At 36.1% G+C, this 19,937-nt stretch overlaps 1 protein-coding gene across 7 annotated transcripts in view; it reads right to left on the bottom strand.

Moving 5' to 3' along the window:
• Window positions 1–674: 674 nt before the first annotated feature.
• Window positions 675–19,937, bottom strand: part of LPIN2 (lipin 2) — a 47,824-nt gene continuing 28,561 nt past the window's right edge. For 3 of the 7 annotated variants that reach the window (XM_049820001.1, XM_049819981.1, XM_049820011.1), the window contains exons 6-20: window positions 17,800–17,923; window positions 16,830–17,151; window positions 16,489–16,588; window positions 15,249–15,436; window positions 13,943–14,036; window positions 13,504–13,573; window positions 13,305–13,394; window positions 12,510–12,592; window positions 11,254–11,398; window positions 10,262–10,410; window positions 9,289–9,375; window positions 7,379–7,531; window positions 6,208–6,322; window positions 5,401–5,504; window positions 675–5,076 (exon numbers count right to left, since the gene is read on the bottom strand). In XM_049820001.1, coding sequence (XP_049675958.1) covers window positions 4,932–5,076; window positions 5,401–5,504; window positions 6,208–6,322; window positions 7,379–7,531; window positions 9,289–9,375; window positions 10,262–10,410; window positions 11,254–11,398; window positions 12,510–12,592; window positions 13,305–13,394; window positions 13,504–13,573; window positions 13,943–14,036; window positions 15,249–15,436; window positions 16,489–16,588; window positions 16,830–17,151; window positions 17,800–17,923 — 1,969 coding nt within the window. In that variant the 3' untranslated portion in view covers window positions 675–4,931. Of the gene's footprint in view, window positions 5,077–5,400; window positions 5,505–6,207; window positions 6,323–7,378; window positions 7,532–9,284; window positions 9,376–10,261; window positions 10,411–11,253; window positions 11,399–12,509; window positions 12,593–13,304; window positions 13,395–13,503; window positions 13,574–13,942; window positions 14,037–15,248; window positions 15,437–16,488; window positions 16,589–16,829; window positions 17,152–17,799; window positions 17,924–19,937 lie in introns of those variants that run through there. The other 4 variants (XR_007508483.1, XR_007508484.1, XM_049820020.1 and 1 more) reach the window with 4 other exon arrangements.

The following is a 19,937-nucleotide window of genomic DNA, read 5'->3' as shown; positions in this document are numbered from 1 at the left end:
TGCGCAAGCAGAGCGAATGGGTGCTGGGGGCAGCAACACAAATGACACACACTGCAGAAGGATCAAAAGGCGTGACATCATTTACATGTGACCTGAACAGTTGGATTTTCTAAGGTAGGCAGCTAGCTGCATTTACCAACAGCAGCAAGAGACGAGGAAGAGTAAGTTTCTAGTGAAAGCATGAGGCCCCTTTTTCAAGATGGTCTCACAATAATTGCCTCAAACAATTTAACAACTGCTGTGGAAGACAATACTCTTTGCCTTGAAAGGAAAAAGTTAACTTGGACAGAATTCAGATAAAACTCCAAATTAGGGCAGATTTACAAGAGCTCAAACTATGCAGTTGCAAGATTTTCTTCAAGGCAGCTTTTGTATTCCCAAGTCATGCATCTGTTACCTGCTATTCTATATTATTAATGCTTGTTTGCTTTTTGTTATAGTTATAACCCAATACTGATACTGGCACATAATATAAGTTTGATGACAGCAATTATTTATCAGTTGTATAAATACTCTGAAAAAAATAAACCAAGTGTGAGAGAAAGCAGATGTATCATAGTCCTTAGAAAAGCAACTTGAATTCCATGTAAAATACAAATACAATTTAAATAAACCTGCATTTACTAAATCAGCAATACAAGAATGGAATTCCCAAGTACAAACTGAAGAAAACATTTAGTTTAAGTTTGTTTATTGTGATAACATTGTTCTGAACATCAATAAACATTGCACTGAAGTGTGGGTTACTGTACCCAAGATAGTCCAGCCTTAACAAAAACCACGGTATTGGTATGATCACAGATTTGACAATTTTAAACATACTACCTTATCAGTGATTGGGTTGCTTAACAATCAAGTATTCCACATCTTCAACATAAAAAAATGAAACAAATTATTGAAGAGAGTTTTCCCACCATTAAAATAAACCAATGTTTTAACATTCATCTGGAAGTAATTAACACTGTAAAAAAATCCCAAGCAATTTCATTCTATTCAGCAGAATTCAACTTTGGAAACTAAAACTTCTTCAGGCAAAAGTGACACTTTAAAGGCATCTTAAATTCACTATTTTTGATGTTTCATTATGAATTTGCATTACAGTAATTTAAGCAACTCTCATTCATATGACAGCATTTGCTAGAAGACTTGTATGAAATATTAACACGAAATCTCATCGCTTTTGTCTTTACCATAAGCAGATTCAGAGTTTGCTTCAGAAGTTCCATAATGGAGTTGACACAAGTGTTAAAACTTTTCCACTTGAAAAAAAAGGTTTTAGGAGTATACTGATGACAGGAAGCTAAGGGTACATGAGCCAAGATTGCACATGCAATTGTATACTGTTAGGGATGAGAGCCCAACATTTTGAAGTACAAACATGCTTGGTACAGTAAAAAAAAAATCATCCAGAAATGTGTACCACTGAAGTTACTGATCTTTAAGTCATCATAGAAATGGGTAGTGTCCAAGTCACTAACAAGTTTTGAATTGCAATGTTCCTTATTTATTCCCAGATAGGTATCATTGACTCAGCCTTTGAGATGGTTCCAATGCTAAGAGTATCTGCATCTTCAACAACACAGTCTTAACAGGGGTGTGCATGCGCCTACAGACATACACATTTAGAAGTTCCTCTTTCACAGAAAGAATGATTTATCTTGCGCTAATTTTAAATAAGTATAGCACAACTTGTTCTCAAACATTAGTTTCAGGCCACTTCTCTTGACTAAGGTAACAAAGGATAGGCTAATGCATAATTCGTATTTACCCCACTTCATATTAATATTGCAGCACAAGCCTACAGGTTGATACTAATGAGATGTCTTTTCTAGAGTCAGTAAAGTGCCCAGCAGTCCAAATTACATAGGTATGCAATGGTAGGTACAGTGCCCCCATATTCTGTCCCTAAGCAGGGTTAACAAACAAACAATCTGAAAAGCTTCAAATACAAGCCAGATTTAGAAAAACAAAACAAACTCCTGTCCTACGCATATCAGAAATATTCAATAACACTTTTACATTTTATCAAAAAACAAATATCAAAACTGTAGCTGTTACAGAGCAAAAAAAGAAAAAACTTTTAACTAAGCATCTTTTTGGACATCCCTATAATGCAAAGTAACAGGTTAGCAGAGTGAGGAGCTCTCTACAACCACACAACCCCCATATTCATACCAGCTTAAATTATGTGTTTGGAGATTCACCTGATACAATTTTTCCACACTGCTCATTTACTCAAGTCCCCACCTTAAAATCCACAGCTTATCTTTATGACAATCTGAAAAGATGAATGGAACTGAAGTGAAGAGAAAAAATTAACCAAGTTAAAAAAAAAAAAAATCAACCAAGAATGATACAGACAAACCTTGGTAACAATCTGTCCCATTTGGAAACCCATCCCAGTTTCATGAAGTGGTTTCATTTTTAGAAAACCTGTGTAATACCAGGGCCACCAAGAATAAGTTAAGTGTGGTAAATAAAGCTTTGATATTCACAATGGACTGTTTTAGGAGGGCAACTTCACTCACTTTATGTAAAATAGAATCTTTAGATAGAATATTTCATCTTGTAATTAAAATACTTTATTATGTTGGATTCTTATTTATTTTTTTTAAAGTATTTAAGTGTCTTAAAAGCTCAGATCCCATTCATATTCAAAGCACTTGGTGATCATGAAAAATTGAGTTTCTAATGAAATCTATGGAATAAAAGGTAAGAAAAGGAAAAAAGTTAAAAAAAGAAAACAGTAAAAGCAAAGTATCCTTCGAGTTGAATCCTGTGAAATCCATTTAAACTCCGAGTAGATTGGTGACAGGACCAAGAATTTGCTGAAATAGTCACAGAAAGTATTGTTCTTACTGCACAACAAGAAGGATGCTTTTCAATTCACTTATATACATGGCTCACTGTGACAGACAGGTATGTTTTCTTTCCCACTCATACTCCTGCTTTGAAAGAGAGGTTCAATGTTGATTTTGCTTCCCTCCATTCTTTATCTAATGTTTTATAAACACAGGAATACACTAGTGTTTCATAAGGAAAACAAAAAAAGAAAGTAACTTCATTTACCTAGTTATCTAGAAATGATCCCCCCAAAGCAGTTCACCAACTGTTTAGCATTAGCTGGTATTGTGTCAGAACTGTGGGTTAAGACTACTCAGCCTGACAAAGGAAAGAAAATATTCCAGGGGGTGGGTAAAATCCTCTAAATATACTCTTTTGCAGATAGTGAAACAAAGAGAGCTCTTTTCCTACATTCAGCCCAAGTAAGCTGAAGCAGAAGAGCCTGCCCAAGCTGTTTGTGAGAAGAGCAGCCCCAGTGCAGGCACCACAGCAGGTAGCCATACAAGTGCCTTCTAAAGATCACTCACACCTGCCTGCACACTTCCCTGCTCCCACTGGCAGCTGTGTACAGGGGAGAGCTCGGCCCAGAGCCTGGTGGAAATTCTGGGCATTGCCCCTGGAAGGATCTTTAATGCATGGTCCCAGGAACTTGCTTAAGGAGTGACAGAAAAGACTGTGTGCCCAGAAAGCCCAGGGCTGATGTTTAAATGACAGTAGTCCTTAACCCTCTGGCCCACTGGAATGATACATTCTCACCATAGATTTGTCCAGAGGTTAAACACACTAACTCAAAAAGCAAAACTACCTTTGCCTTCAAGTATTTTTGGAGAGAGAAATACTAGCTGCCTTTACAGCTGATAAACACTAGACTTGGAATGCAATTTGTTCACAGGCTCTGATCTGAACCTGAGGAATGACCAGCATGATGTTTATGATTAACCCAAAACTTAAAAAAAAAAAGTTTTATTCTGCTCTGCAGCATTTAACCATTCTCATACCTGGAATCTCACTATTGAGCTGCATTTCCTTCCAGCTACTGAAAACCTTCAATACAGAATTCTGGAAAGACCTGCAGTAGACAATTAAAAAATTAAATACATAATTTTTTTTAGTATTACAATTCCCTGAATATAATCTGTACATACATTTTACTGGCCTACACAGCATACACACATGTATGCATCATCTCTGTGTTGAAAAAGGAAATAAAAATGTCAGCTCCCCAACTCTTACAGAAACGTTCAAGATGTTTCCTGATGGAAATTTAACATGACATAGTGCAGCCTGAAAACAGCAAAAGCCATACGAGTATCTGAAGACAACTTTCATTTTAACAAGCTCATGAAATAGTTTAAATACTGCATGTAAAAAAAAGTAATAAGCAGAGTTAGTTTGAGCATGAATTGTTCAAGCACAGTCTTGTACATGTGACAAAAGACATATTTACATTTAAAGAGGAATTTTGCGTCTTCAGAGTCTGTCAGGCTTGTAATGTCTACACAGATTCTGTATTTTAGCTGAGAAAGAGCACACTGGTTTTAGGTTCTGGCTCCTTTCAAAAATGGCCTAATTGCCCATCTGAACATTAGACCACATTTTTTATTAATAGGTCTGACATTCTATTTGGCAGTTTCTGTATACTTTTTGGCTTCATTTTAGAAAATATACTATTAAGAGTAATAAAAACCCAAAGCAAACAAACAAACAAAAAAATCTGTGTTTACAATAAGGTTTGTATTGATGAAAATGCAAAGTCATAGTTTACCTCAGCATTTAGTTGCCCTGAAGCACTTGGGTACCATGACCATCAATAACAGGCCAATCTCAAGTGTCTTAGAACAGGTATATAAAGACAAGCAATAAAGAAACAACCAACCAACACCACCCCACCACCACCCCCCCAAAAAAAATATTTTTTTTGACAGTAGCTTTGCATTTTCTTTGTTTTAAACCAACGGAATTAAAGTGATTTCTTTAGTAAGACTTATGGTACCAGTATATAAATTAGCATCTTTGTTAAGAAAGTTCTTCACATTTAAACTGGAGTAGCTGAATATGAAATTCCATCTCTAGGTGAGAAGTATTTTTCAGGCCAGGTCGTCCATATTAAGGTCAGGAAGAGGCTCTCTCCAATAGCAAAAGGAGCTGAATTCTGGGCATGGAAATGCAGAACTCTGTTCTTTATTAAGCAATGGGAACACATGTTCCACAAGCTCACTTAGTCTGTAATATCTATATTAAAAAAGAAGAAAGACCGTTATTTAACAGTCTAGTCACTGTTCAACTGTAGCCAAAAAGGAGCTTTAGAAGTCTAGACCAGAAAGCTATAGTCAAATAAGACATCACTACTGCAGAAGCAATTTTCAATTTTATTTCACCAGTTTACTCTTCTTTTTGAAAAGTTTCAGTTAAGTATCCAAAGCTGTAAGTCTCTGGCAAATAAGATTTTTGTGTGATGTATGTAATAGGAGATCAAATCATGGTCACGATTACAATTATTTTGTAAGTCTTATTCCTAAATGCTTTCTTTAGCTAAAATAACAAAAATGATCTTACGATGATTTGTTTCCCTTAGTCCGTTCTTGGATCAGTTCACCCTTTGGATTCACAGTAAATATTCTGCAGTCTGGAACTCCCACTTGCATGTAGGCATATACATCCTGCAAAATGCATAAACAAAAGCACATGTTTCAACATTTCCTTAGTGAATATTACATAACAAACAATTTCTTGAAGGAATGAGAAAAGCTGATCCAAAAAGGGTACAGTAAAACTGCCGCTTAAGAGAAAGCCCCCAAAATAACAGCCAAAAAAAACCAAAGCAAACAAACCCCTAAAAACATACACATACTGTAACAAAACATTCCCCCACCCCCAGCCCCTTAGTTCCTGTTCCCAAGCCTGGGACCACAAACACACACAAAATCTATACCACACAATACTATTCCTTGTGACAATATTCCTCTTAGAATACCTCCTCTCTCTCTAGCTCAATTACAATAGCATTGATCTGCAGAGAAAATACAGGAACCATACAATAGGAAAAAGGATTCAAGACTGAGGAGCACTAAATTAATAAGCTTAAGTTATAAAGCTGTCAAAAATGCTGAAAAAGAATATGGAAAGGTGGCACATATTTAATAAAATCCTGAGAATACTAACACATCTTTGTAACCTTTCTCATATAAGCAGTTCTAGCAGCTTTTATTTAAGGTTTCTGCATGTGGCTTTTCCTGACCAAACCCATAAAAGCACCAGTGTCCCATTTTCTTATTCAAAATAGACACAAAAAGAAAAGCTTATTTCTTCTGCTTCAAGTACTTCATGCATTTTAACCCTTTAGTTAGAAAGGGGCACACTTACATTGGGCCTGTTTCCAAAAGCAGCATAGAAAGGCTGTTTACTGGGAGCAAACAAATTCTTGATATCATTCAAACATTCGATTTTGAACTTTTCAGGCTTCTTTTCTATTACTTCCCTAAAATAAAATTTCAACAGTCAAATTCTAAATAATGATTTGATAGAGGGTATCCTCCTTCCCCCATTTATCTGATATTTATATTCTTATTACTTCCTGTTGCTAGCATTGGTAGTTATATAGACATTGGTCAATAGTTTTCCAAGAATGATAAAAGAGACAACAAAACAATAAAACATTTGCTGTTTTCCAATATCCATAGTAAAAAAAATAGATTAATAACCTGTGCGTAGGCTAAGGAAATGGCATGAAATTCCCAGTTGTGAATGCAATTTGTGAACTGCTTTTATTGTGGATGACCATCTGAATCAGAAGACCAAATCAAGTACACACAAGCTTGTTACAACTCCTGTCTCTGACAAGAGTGCAGAAAGCCTATTAGTGACCTTAATGGAAGTTGCTGTCACTACTAGCCATGAATCAATGGTTTTTACTAAAAAAAAAAAAAAAAAAAAAAAAAAAAAAAAAAAAAAGGAAAAACCAAAAAGACTTTTCCACTATCAGCTCTTCCATCAAGAACAGGTAGACTATGGCTGGTTCAAAAGATCAACTGAGTTGAACCATAGCTAAACTCCATATTGCTTTTTAAGTAGTCATATATGGAGCACATCCAATATTGCAAGATCATTTAGTAGGACAGTCTATATTCCCCAGCTTTTTTTCTTTTCCCTCTATCTTGCATAGTAGCACTGCACTACAATCCTTGTAGCTATACTTGAAAAGACAAAATTGTACCGATATAAACAGAACCTAATAGTAATCAGTCATGGACTAGAGGAATGAAGAAAAGGGAAAATGAGCTGCTCTGTGACTAGTATTTTGTGTTTCGTAGCCACTTCTAACATGCCCACAGAAACAGAAGTATACTGCTAGTGAAATTCAGACAAAACAAACAGCTTATAAATGATCACTAGAGGGACATCAAGTCTCAGTAGCAAATCTAGCACAGAGTGGATCATTTAGTTACAGTCGTAATGGTCAGCATGCCAAAGCTTTTTGATCCGCTTCTTCCTCTGAATGGGGAAGGAATGGGTGTATGAAATCCCACATGCTTACCTATGAAAGGCAGAGAACAAACTGCTGGGGGACAACATGAGAGGGCCCCTGGGGAGAATTGTTCCTTTGTCATTCACCCAGTGTAGGTATCCTCTGGTCATATCTGCCATCCCAATGGCACGGGCGGAACAGTACAGAAACTTGTAGCCATTTCTAGAAAAGAGTTATCAACTTAGTTCATATTCCTGCTGAAGACTTTCTTTGCCAACATAAGTATACAGTTATAGCAATGTCCAGAGGCACCAGTTTAGGTATTGACTTGTTGCAGTGCTGTGCACACACACAGGGAAAAGACTGTTCCACTGTTAAAAAAATCTGCAAGGCATATAATAGTTTAAAGACATGACTCAATCAAAACTGAGAAACAAGAAGGGCAAAAAAGACAGGGATGGCAATACTCAGATTACACAATTAGATGGACTAGATTGTGTTTAAATAAGTGCCACATCGGTTTTATCCAGCTTCTTTCAGCCCAGCTGTAGGATGACAGCAATTATTTAAATTATCTGCATCACATAACATCAGATGCCAGATCTCCTGTCTTGGTTGTTGGGATTTTTTCAGGTTGTTGGCAGAATTTGCAGCACAGAGTGACGGACAGATAGCAAGAAGCATTCATCAAGCCCCTAAATCTTTCCTGCAGACTTTGTAGGTTCATCTGTTACACAGATTTGTGCACAGTTACTGCACGCGCAGAAGACTGGCGTGTTATTGCATTTTCAAAGACCTGATTCCGAATAATTCCAAAACTACTCTTCTATTATGCACTGGATACAAAAAAAAGTTCAGATTATCTCCCACGGACTGCCAGGGGCCACAGACAAAATTTAGCCACAGAACGAAGGCCAACAATAGATTCTAAGACCCCAAATATTTTGGGGGAAAGAAAGACTACTAAACTTAAAGATAAAAATTGATTATTTTAAGTGGATTGTGAAGTGTTTAACACTTGATCATCCTATGATTATCCTCAGTAGCAAGTATCATTTCTGGCATCACTATATTTTTGAAAAAAATTTGCTAAACAAAGGATTAAATCTGAAAGGGGAGGAAATATGTAGGTTTATTCTGCCCTAAGTTACTGGACATAAATATTTATAAGGCTATATACCTCTCAGACGAACAGTACATTTATAAGTGTGTGGTTCACAACACTTTTGAACTAAGCAAACACCTCACCACTGCTGCAAGGGAGAAGGCACATGGTCTGCTTCTGTAGGTTCTTGGAGATCACAAGGTGAGCACGTTCAGTTGACTAACCCAGAGAGGGGAAGGCGAAATTGCTCTTTTGCTGAATTCTTTTCTACTGTTTTACTGAACTGCATTGGCTTTTGTCAGGAGTGCAAAAAAATGACAGAAAACTTGACCCAGGCCACCAACCTTCCCTTTGTGGAAGTGGCCCGTTGTTAATTAGGCTTGTTTCAGAACTTGAAATCTATCCTAGGGAGCATTCACTTGAGTTTGGTAGCAAACACAGTAAAACACAAAATATTTAGGCATTGGAAGGACACAATTTAGGTTTGAATTTACACTGTACCATGTTTGTAATATGCTTTGTGATCAACCTGAGTTGGTGGAAACAGAGGTATGCATGACTGTTTGAGAAATTATTGCTATTATGGTTCTCTTTTTTTAGTCACAACAATATTACACACAGTTTTTAAAAATTAAAATGCAGAATCAAAAATTTGAGAAGGGAATTAGTAAAAGTGGTGGCTTCCTTTCCTGTAAAATTATACATATGGGGAAAGAACTTAGTTTTGTTTGCGAATGACAGAAGTAGCTTACTTCTCAACATTTAGATCAACAAATTGTAATAAATTTCATAATTATTAACAACAATCCAATTACTTGCCCATTAATTACCAAATTCCAGAAAACCCTAATTGCTTCATGGATTACATACTCACTCATTTATGGAATGATAGAGTTTTGCAATGCCCTGGTGAGTCCAGTCCTTGCCAAGCTGAGGGAGGATATGTCCTAAAGCATCAGACCTAAAAACATCAGAGATAGCTGATACTAAGTATGTGAGTTTTGTTAAAGACAACCACTAATGATAAATTTTGATGATGATAATGATTATTTTTCAATTTATAATGATAAATATCTCTGCAGAAGGTCTTAACAATTTCAAAAAAGAATTAGTGACTACTCCAGACAGAGCAATTAGGGGGACCATACAGTACAAGTCAGTTCCAAGTTAACCTATGGCTGCTAAATCTGGAGAAGTCTAACTGAAAGGGCATTAGTCACATGGTAAACATTATCACCTTTGCATTATTCTTTTAAAAGACATTTTCTAGTTTGCTATAAATGCAAGTACAAATTAAAATCAAAGCAATAAGTTAAGGGCAACCACGTTGGTGAGGGGCCTGGAGCACAAGTCTTAGGAGGAGCAGCTGAGGGAGCTGGGGTTGTTTAGTCTGGAGAAAAGGAGGCCGAGGGGAGACCTTATCGCTCTCTACAACTACCTGAAAGGAGGTCTGGTCTCTTCTGTCAGGTGGCTGGAGATAGGATGAGAGGAGATGGCATGAATTTGCACCAGGGGAGGTTGAGATTAGATATTAGAAAAAAATTTCTTTACTGAAAGGGCTGTCAGGCATTGGAACAGGCTGCCCAGGGAAGTGGTTGGGTCACCATCCCTGCACATAGACAGGCACTTCACAAGGCACTTCAGGACATGGTTTAGTGGTCTGGTTGACAGTTGGACTCTATGATCTTAAAGGTCTTTTCCAACCTAAATGGTTCTATGATTCTACAAGTTTTTTTCATTACTTTTAATGAACATTCTGTAATAGTCATCTTAAATCAGGTTTCTTTATCTTATTTTGAAAAGCAGGATAGGATCAAAGAAAAGAAAAAACCCACAATGATACTTACTTGGTTATTGTTCCATCAATGTCCGATATGATGATTTTATCATTCCAGTTCCAGAGATATATTGTTCCCGCACAACGGCAAGTCCCTTGATACTGGGTTGTAATACTAAATACAACATCATTAGGGCCATCTCTGAGCTTCAACTTTGCCTTTAGAATAAGCAAAGTAATTGAAAATATAAGTTGCCCTCACTGTACAATTTTTAGAATCATAAATGAGCTACATGAAATGGCTCATATACTCTTCCTTGTCTATTTTGATTAACTCCTCAGAAAATGAACCATGGTTTAACACTGGCAGTTTTGCTGGCAAAGTCTGTTTTGTAGTCTGGGTACATGTATTTGTCCATAGCTCCTACATCTGCTTACAGCAGCAGATATTTGACTCCCTACTGCTTAAATTCTTGCTATTACAGTAGACTTACAGTACTATCAAATGGAAGCCCCAGTTTGCTATAGTATGCAATAGTATTTTCTACTTAGTGGATACTTTCCCCAAAATTCTTCCCTGATGAAGATCATACACTTAGACAATAGCAGAACTAATTTATAAGTTAGACTGCAATGAATAAACTACATACCAATTTAGATGTACATTATGTACATGTTCAGATCCCAGGATATCCAAACTGCAGAAGCCAACAATGTCACTTTTTTGACAACATCTTAATGTAGAAGTTTGACTATAGAACTTCATAAGAAATTATTATTTTTTTAATCCAAACACAGATTCTTAAAAAAACACAACAGAAAAAAAATAATCAAAAATTCCCTGCAGCTGCCCACACTAGTACAGGAAAATAGTTTAAATTTCTTTTTAAATTTTAAATTTCCCCATTCTTTTTTTCTACTGCTAGAAAAGCAACCCAAAGATCAATTTTTAATTTGCAAAATGTACTTATGTGTCACTTCTAAAAAGCAGAAAAAGTCCAACTGTTAGAATCAGAGTGGAATTATGAAGCATCCTATGTTCAAGAAAGGCGTGCCACTTACTATTTGGTCTGAAGACAGTCTAAGTGACTTCTTGTAAGATGTAATGTTCCCATGGGTTGGATGCTCTACTGGGGCAGAATCTATTTTCAGGGATTCCTTCAACTCCTGTGATGCTTCATCACTAGAAGAATCATCTTCTGGAGGTCTAACATGACATCAACCAGAATAAATGTAAGCTACAGAAAATCCTTCTTTATTGGTGTACGATTCTTAGGCAAGAGGAATTTCTGCTGATGTTGAGGATTTGCAACTAGCCTGATAGCACAGATTAACAAAGTCCATGGTCTAGTGAATGCCCAGATAAAACTAGTATATGCCAATAAGCAAGTAAGACTTGTAATGCATGCTAGTATTGGTGGAGCTCTAAACATTCCTATTACTATCTGGCTCCACGCGCGATGGGTTTAGTAAAGACACAGTGTCAAGTGGTCACTAATACTGTGTAGATGAATTAGGTAAACTGCAGATGAAAACGGATACTGAATGAGTAACAGTGTTTTGTTTTTTTTAAATAAACTGCCATAGTTACTACATAATTTAAACTCTGGGAGATAAGTTAGTGGAGTAGCTCACCTTTTACAGTTATTCACAGACTTACTTTTCTGCTAATTAGAGATTTCAAGATTAAAAGCAGCATTTAATTTCTCTGAAGTATTCAATCACAGTATATTTAGATTTTTAAATCTTTAAGAGAGCAACAACATTTACAAGTATCTTTGTAAAATCATGGGAGAATATGAACATGCACAATAAATTACCTAGACTGGGACAGTTTTGTGCTAAATACTGCTAGTTGTCAACCACGATCTTGGGCAACTTGTGTGTTGCATTTAATACTATTTTATTATTTCAATTAATTGTTACAAAAAATGCATATGGTTTAAATTATTCAAACAGTATTAGACTTAAAAAAAAACCCCAAACAGTATCTCAGAAAGAGTACCACTATATTTACAGAGTAGTGCCCATTGCTAAAGGTTACCACACATGTCTTTTTTGTTTTGTCAGTTACGTTACTATTTAAGAAGTAAACACAATAGGATTTAGGAAATAAGTGTAGTGTTTTTGTAGTTCCTAATATGTTTGCTGCCACATTATTTTGCTGAATTGTTTGCTAAACACATCTGGTTCCTCTCCGGTAGCTTAGAGGAAAATGTTTCTTCCCACAGTAAATTCCTACTGAATTCTTCATTTTAAAAAAAAAGAAAAAAAAGACACTATTCAGTCCACAAAATAGTCTTCAGACAGGAACACACCTACTATTAACTTGCTCTTTTATAGTTGTTGGCAGTTCATTTGCTCTTTGTGTCTCAGTTTTCCCCTCTTTTGCCTCTGGTATCTAAAGCAACATGATAATAAAAAAAACATATTGACATTTTAAGCATTTTAAACTGATCCAAGGTAATTCATAGTTCACAGCTAAGCATATAGCTATCAATATAGTACATAAACTACATTAAGTCTCAGAATCACTCATTCTGTAAATTATTTAACAAAAGGACACATGAATAAATGATCCGTTGAAGCATTTTATTATTTCAGGAAAAAAACCTGCATGCCAGAAGTTGAGAACTGCTAGTTTAACATGATGAATTTAGCATTAACGGAGCTGTCAACCTCTAAGCCTATAGAATTCACTTTTTGGGGGTGGAGGTAAGTTTAAGGCACATACTCAAGGCTTAGAAAGCTTAATTTAGTCTAAAACATCTATCATGCAGCACAGCACCTACTTATTTATTTGCGTATACATTCCTAAAACATACTGCAGGGACTGAACAGTAGCTCTGCCAACTGCTTATGGCTTAGAAGAAAGAATGGATACAACAATTTTTGTTGAAACAACTAGCAACGGCACATAAAGGTGTGGTATTTAAGACTAAATATAGAGAAGCAGCTACAGCTACTGCAACACTGAGTAACTCTCACCGGGCAATCAGTGACAGTGCTATATGAGCAGCATTTTGAGGCACTTCAGACACATTACATTTTTTTCATCTTTTAACAGCTAAGGAAATTTTAAAAAAAGAAAAATCAAAATACATCTCAATTACCTGTTTAGTCATGCTTTCTCTCTTGCGCCAGAACCACCACCTTCCAGACTTCTTTGGCATCTTTTCTTTGACCCAAGACTCAACAGTAGCCTGAAAAATTAGGCATGTTTTTAATTTTTATAGAAAAAACAAAATAAAGAGATAATCATGTGTTACTACATGCACATTCTTCAAAAAAGTATACATGTATCTGCTTTACCTTAGGCAAACTCTTCTGAAACACCTGCAAACTCAGGATCATTGGAGCAGCCAACGCCCAATTATAATACCTGTTTTAAAATACGTTATTGATAAGATATTACAAAACCTGACTAAAGGTCAATAAATATCAGTGTGCAAACTGTGCTTTTGTTGATGAAAATATATATTTGCTGCTGACAACTAATATTCAAGTTTTCTGCAAGCAATTATTTTACTATATACAATTCAACATCAGTGGTAATTGCTGAAAAAAAATCTCACTTCAGTTAAAGCTAAATTTAATGCAAATCTTCAGTTCAAAATCATTCTCCTTCAGACTGAGAAACTGATCCATGAAAAACACAAATTGCAATGGAAGCCGAGAAATGCACTCACTTTAAAGGGTAGATTTTAAATGAGATCTTCTATGACCTAATTACATGATATAGAGAATTTACCTGTTATAAATCCTTATTACCAAATTAGGATTGTCTATGAGTCCAGGGTTTTCAGCAAATTCATGATAAGTTATAATATGTTCCATGAATTTTTCTGCAATAGAAGCAGATTTTAATTAAAAATAATAATATAAAATCCCAAGATGTCCGATTAGTTTGTAACTAGGAAAATGCTTTCTGTCATTTCAGAGTCTCTGCTGATCTTGTAACATCACTCAAGATAGGCTAATCTGGCCTACCTGTCAAGAGTCTTGTGACTGCCTCCCTATTAACAGGGAAGGCCTCATACCACTTCAACAGTCACAGTAATGAGAATTAAGAAGTTAGAAGAGGGAAGATAGGGAGGAGGTAGGAACTAATTCAGTTCACAGGCTGGAAAAAGAGATCCATGCTTGTCTAAGCAAGTTCTCTTTAAAAATTATTATGGCAGATAAGGGGCCTACATACTACACTAAAAGGGGAAGTGGATGGATGTTGTTAGCTTTTCAGGTTTGTTTATTTACTGACTAATCTCATTTTCATGAGTAGTGACTATACAAGTTTGCAGAAATTCATGATTTAGTGTAAGACCCCTGCAAGGAAGACAATTTTTTCAAATCAAATCCAATATTACCACATTACCAAGAGACCTGTTCTGAGCCTTTATTAATAAGCATTTAAATTTCACTTGATGCATTAGAGACTGGATGACCATTAAAAAAGTATACTAAAAATGTTGCAGTACATGTTCATGAAGATTATGTGCTCCTAGAAGCTTCCTCAAAAATGCATACAACTTCAATATTAAAATTAACCAGAGCATTGAGAGAGACTAATCAGCTGATAAAAATTTAAAGGTTAACAAATGTTTAGGATAGGAAAAGTAAAGCAGGAGAAAAGATAGTCCAACACAATAGTCAAAGTTTTTTTTAATCGCTTAAAAAACCCAAACCAAAACCAAAAACTAAAAAAGAGGAAAAATTATCAGGCAGTTGGAAAGAACATGAATTGAAGATTTATATAGGACTAAGCAAGTATTGCAGCCAGGAACAAGAGTGGTTGGTCAGATATGCAATATATAGTGCAAAAAAGTAGACAGAAAGCTTCTCAAGACATCAAGTGCTCTTGATTAAGTCAAGGTTAAATTCTGCTAACTCTGCTTGGCAAATGCTTGGGAATTTTAGAAGATGAAAGATTATCCATTCCCTTTTCTCAATATGAGCATAAGCAGCCAAGCTTTGCAAGGCAGAAGTCAGAGCATGCAAGCCACTTCATTTGTTTAGCTGCCTGACCTTTATTACTGTTTATGTTTTAGTCTTTCACATACCTTTAGAAATATCTCCATTTTCGTTGAGACCTCCACAAAGTGAAAGTGTAACATCAGGCAAGTCCATAGCAGAATCAGACATGCACTCTGTACCACTATCAGCAGCAGCACTTCCTACTGATTGGGGTGACTGAGAACCAGAAAGGGTATCTGTCTCTGTCCACTGCCTGAAGCCTGGATCAGAATCACTAAATAAAAGAAGTCCAGATTTTTCGTATTTCACTTGCAAAAAAATGTACAGATTTTAGGTTACAGAACACACTATGTGATTGCTTAAAAAAACCTACGTTGCTATAGCATTTAAGTACTATATCATTATACAATATAAATTTAAAACCAAGCAAACAAAAAAGACACAAACACACACCCCAATCCTTCATAATACTGGCAGATTGACAGTTTCCAGTTCTCCTAACATTCACCTAAATTGGGAAATAATTACATTTCTCTTGCCTGCAACAAAATTGGATTTAAATGAGGAAAAGATCCTCTACATTCTATTTTTGCAGAACAGTACTATGCTTCTCAATCTTTACCAGAAAGCTGTAGAATAAAAGGAAAAAGGGCCTTGCTTGATAATTTTAGAACACCGTGTGTTTGGAAAAAGTATAATAGAAAAGAAAGGTGGGCTTTTAAGTAAGAAATATCACATTGTCATCTAAGGTTAGAGTTTTAGTTTGATCCCATGTAATGTAATCAGTAAGTACTGAAAAGTTTACTATTTTAACATAAACCAATAGACACTTGTTCCTTATTAAGCTGTATTTTTACAAAGGTCTTCCTAGACAGTTAATCTTTTGGAGAGTATTTTAGGAGTATAAAGTGCTTTGATTTCATAAAAAAAACCCAAACAAACAATCATGAATGAATTTTGAGACTGAGCTGCCTTGCATGAAGATCTGGTGGGATTTTTTTAATTAGTCTTTTTTGATAATAAAAAAAAGTCGGAAGGGACGTGCAAGGCATGCAAAAAAATAAACTGATATGTGCTTACCTAGAGCTAGCAATATGGCAAAATAGAGTACTGGTGCAAAAGGAGTCTGCAGTTTAAAATTATACACACACACACACCCCCATTTGCAGAACATACAGGTTCCACAAAGATGAAAACTCTCAGTAATGACCTCCCACATGATCTTTCAATGTGTTTCTTGGCAAATCAGAAACAGATTTGCACAATGACATCAGTACTGATTACTCCACAAAAGCCAAAATCCATAGAACCTTAATTCAAAATTACCTTTTGGGAAAGTAGAGTGCTGCAACTTCAGGTTCCAAAGCCTTTAGGTCCTCCAAGTAAATATCATCAGGCCCCTGATGATGACTTCGCTTGTGCACTCCTGTTAATTTTAACAGTTTAGATTACTAAGATGAAGCTATCCAGACACATTAAATACAAACATAACTGTGAAGATTCAGACTTACTTGTAGCATTTATAAATCCAAGAGTTTAATTATAATTTTAGTCAGATAAGACTTTAATTAGGAAAAAATTGAAAAGGCACATTTATACTTTTTCCATTATGGCCTCAAATGTGGTAGATCACACTGAAGGAAGGAATCAACAGCTTTATTATATACCTTTCTTTTTTGAAGGAGAGTCAATTTTTGCTGTTGGCTTTGTTTCTGGTAAAGGGTCCACCAACAGTCTGGAATGATGATCAGCATCTAATGGCAACGGATCTTGCGGTTCTATGATTGCAGAAGCAAGAGAATCTTTAACATCCATCTGCTTAAGCAGAGGATGAGTTCTTGGTTCAGGTTTCAGTACTGTACAGACAGAATCTTTCACATCATCATCATCTTCAACTTCATCAGAGCTGAGAATGACTCTAAAATGAGTCTTCTCTGATGGAGTAATGGTAGCTGTTCTGGGATGTTCCAGTTTCTCTTTCTTGGTTATCTGAAAAACAAAACTCTAGTCAATCCTTTCCATTCACAAGTTTGTTTTATTCTGGTCTAAACATTAAACTTGTACTCACAGTACAACTCCTGGTCACAAGTAAACCAGGTAAGAATTTAAACATGCATTTTAGCAACATAAAACATGTCCCACCTTATTAGCAATGTTCCCTGCAACAGAAACTTCATACTAGCTTATTTACAAGTTCAGTAAAAAAAGGCACATAAGAAGTGCTGACTTGACCAAACCACGGAAAGAAAAAAAAGCATAAATTTTGACATACGAAGGCTGTTGTCACCAGCTGTCCTGTTAAGATACAAAATTTACTCTATCAAGGCTACAGTTCCTCTGGAATGAACTAGAACTTAGCCTAAAATAAATGAAATTAATTTCTAACTGCTTTCTTCAGCTTCTAACTAAAAATTCAAAAATTTCAGACTTTTACTGTTAGGTTTTCTGCAATTACTTTGCTGACCAGCTTTTGAACTCAACAAATTCGACTATCTCCTAGCCACAAGGGGGTGCTACTTTCCTATTTCAGCTGAAGTATTCTGAAGACCCGCAGCAGATTTCCAATCCTCTCTTAGGACACAATTTTAGATATGCTAAAACACAGTTCACAAAGTTAGAGACAATCAATAAATTTACCTTGGTAGATTCTGGGAATCCTCCCCATGTCCATTCCATGTGAGATTCAGATCTGAGCAAGCTCTCAGCAGGTTTAACTTCTAGTTCCGAATCACTTTTAGGGCAGACTGGCTCAGAGAAAGGGCTAGCAAATCAACAAGAATAAAAAGAAGAAGAAAAGAAAAAAAAAAAGCTACAGTGTTTAAAATGCATTTGTTGTGCAGCTACTGTTGGTAGAGTTTTCTACAGCTTAACAGAGCTTCAATTATTGGGAACATGGCAAGAAGCCCAGCAGGGTATTCAGACAGTGAGAAATTAGGTTAAAACCAAAATCACATTAAAGGACTTACATAGCGATCACCCTAAACAGATTCCTTCACTATATCTGCAGTAGAGGTATAGCTCTCCCCTCAGCCAATGTTCCATTTTCGAACAAAACAGAACAAAAAAAAAAAGTTTATCCAAAAGTAAGACAGAAATTAGCTTTAAGTTCAGTTCCTTTCCTCTGTGAAAATATAGCATTCAAACTTGCTATGCCAAGACTGGAGTGAAAAAAGTCCTGCAAACCTAACTCACAAATGCACGAAACAATACCAATTCCTGATGCGAGGAAAACAACATTAACAAGATAGCTTAGGAGAGGGAAGGGAGATCACCTGAAAACTTCCTTTAGATGTGTTTGGACTGCATGACTTTTTAAAATCCACCCTGTTTTTCCTACAGTAGTTATTATCCACAATCAGAAACAAACCTCTGAAATGTACTTTAGCCAAGACTACTTTTAAGCCAGAAGAACAAAGTCTACAAAAATGCTAGAAAGGTGTGATTCCAAAATAATTTTGCTCTTATGATCTTAGGGAGGAAAGGAAACACAAGAGGTTGTTTTGAAGTATCATTTAGTGTTGGAACAGGTCCAATTCTATCCTTTCTTCAACAGGGCAGTTATATTGTGTATTATAGAAATGCTGCTCTTTTCACACTTCAACATACATAGCGTATTTTGGTTTGGTTTTTTATATATATATATATATAAACCTCAATATTTGAATCTGAATTGTAGGGACCAGAACCGGATACATCACTCCAGCTGTGGCCTGACCAGTGCTTAAGTAGAGAGGGATGATCACATCTCTATCTCTAATAGTAAAACCCCTGCAGAAGCAGCCCAGGATCCGATTTGCCTTTGTTACTGCAGTGGTGCTCTGCTGACTTGCATTCAGCTGGGTGTCCACTAGGATACCCAGGTCCCTTTCAGCATGGCTGCTCCCCATCCACACAGATTGAAGCTTGTACTAGGCTCTTTGGTTATGTCATCCCAGGTGCAGGTCTTCGAGCTTGTCTTTGCACTTGTTGCACCAGGAGAGGTTTCATCTTTATATAAGAAAGAAAATTTTTTTTACAGTGAGAATAATCATTCACTGGAACAACCTTCCCAGGGACATGGCCCCCAACACAGGAGGTTTTCAATTTGTGACTGGTCAGGGTGCCAGATCATCTCATCTACTCCCCTTTCCCACGAAAGGTTGGACCAGATGATTTTTCAGGGTCTCTCCCAGCTTGGGCCGCTCTGTGATTTAATACTAAAAATTTTACAGTAACCCCTACAGGTATTTAATTTATGGTGGTTTTTTTCCTTACAAAATTCCTGCAATAATTAGTTATCTAATGCAGTATCATATCTGAAACTTTCTGGAGGTTTGTGGAGCCAGGGTTTTGCAATATCATACAAGACTAAACTGATCATAATTCAGGCTGTAAAAATAGACAGTACACAGATCAGATCATAATCCAGACATATTACTCTGACTGACACCACAAAATCCAAGATAGCAGGACATTTACAGTGGTTATTCATCATCTCACTGTCAATTTCCAGCCTTCAGCACCTGGGGACTCAAGAAGAAAACCATTTAGATTTCCCCCCTCAGTTCTCCTTCAATAATTTCCTACAGAAATTACATTTTCTGTATTGCTAAAGGGCTTATTTAACGTAACACATTGATGAAAATACATGTACATATTTGTTTTCAGAAAGAATATGAACTCATTTTCCTTATGTGCCAAGTAATGTGTTCTGCCCATATCACAAGTCAACTGGAAGCCATGCAGACATATTAACCTGTTTCTAAGACTAATTCTTAATATTCAGTAGTACTTGC

This window comes from Accipiter gentilis, chromosome 2 (genome assembly GCF_929443795.1).
Source record: "Accipiter gentilis chromosome 2, bAccGen1.1, whole genome shotgun sequence".
NCBI lineage: Eukaryota > Metazoa > Chordata > Aves > Accipitriformes > Accipitridae > Astur > Astur gentilis.
The sequence above is the reverse complement of the archived record's forward strand: the minus strand, read 5'-3'. Positions and strand labels throughout refer to the sequence as shown.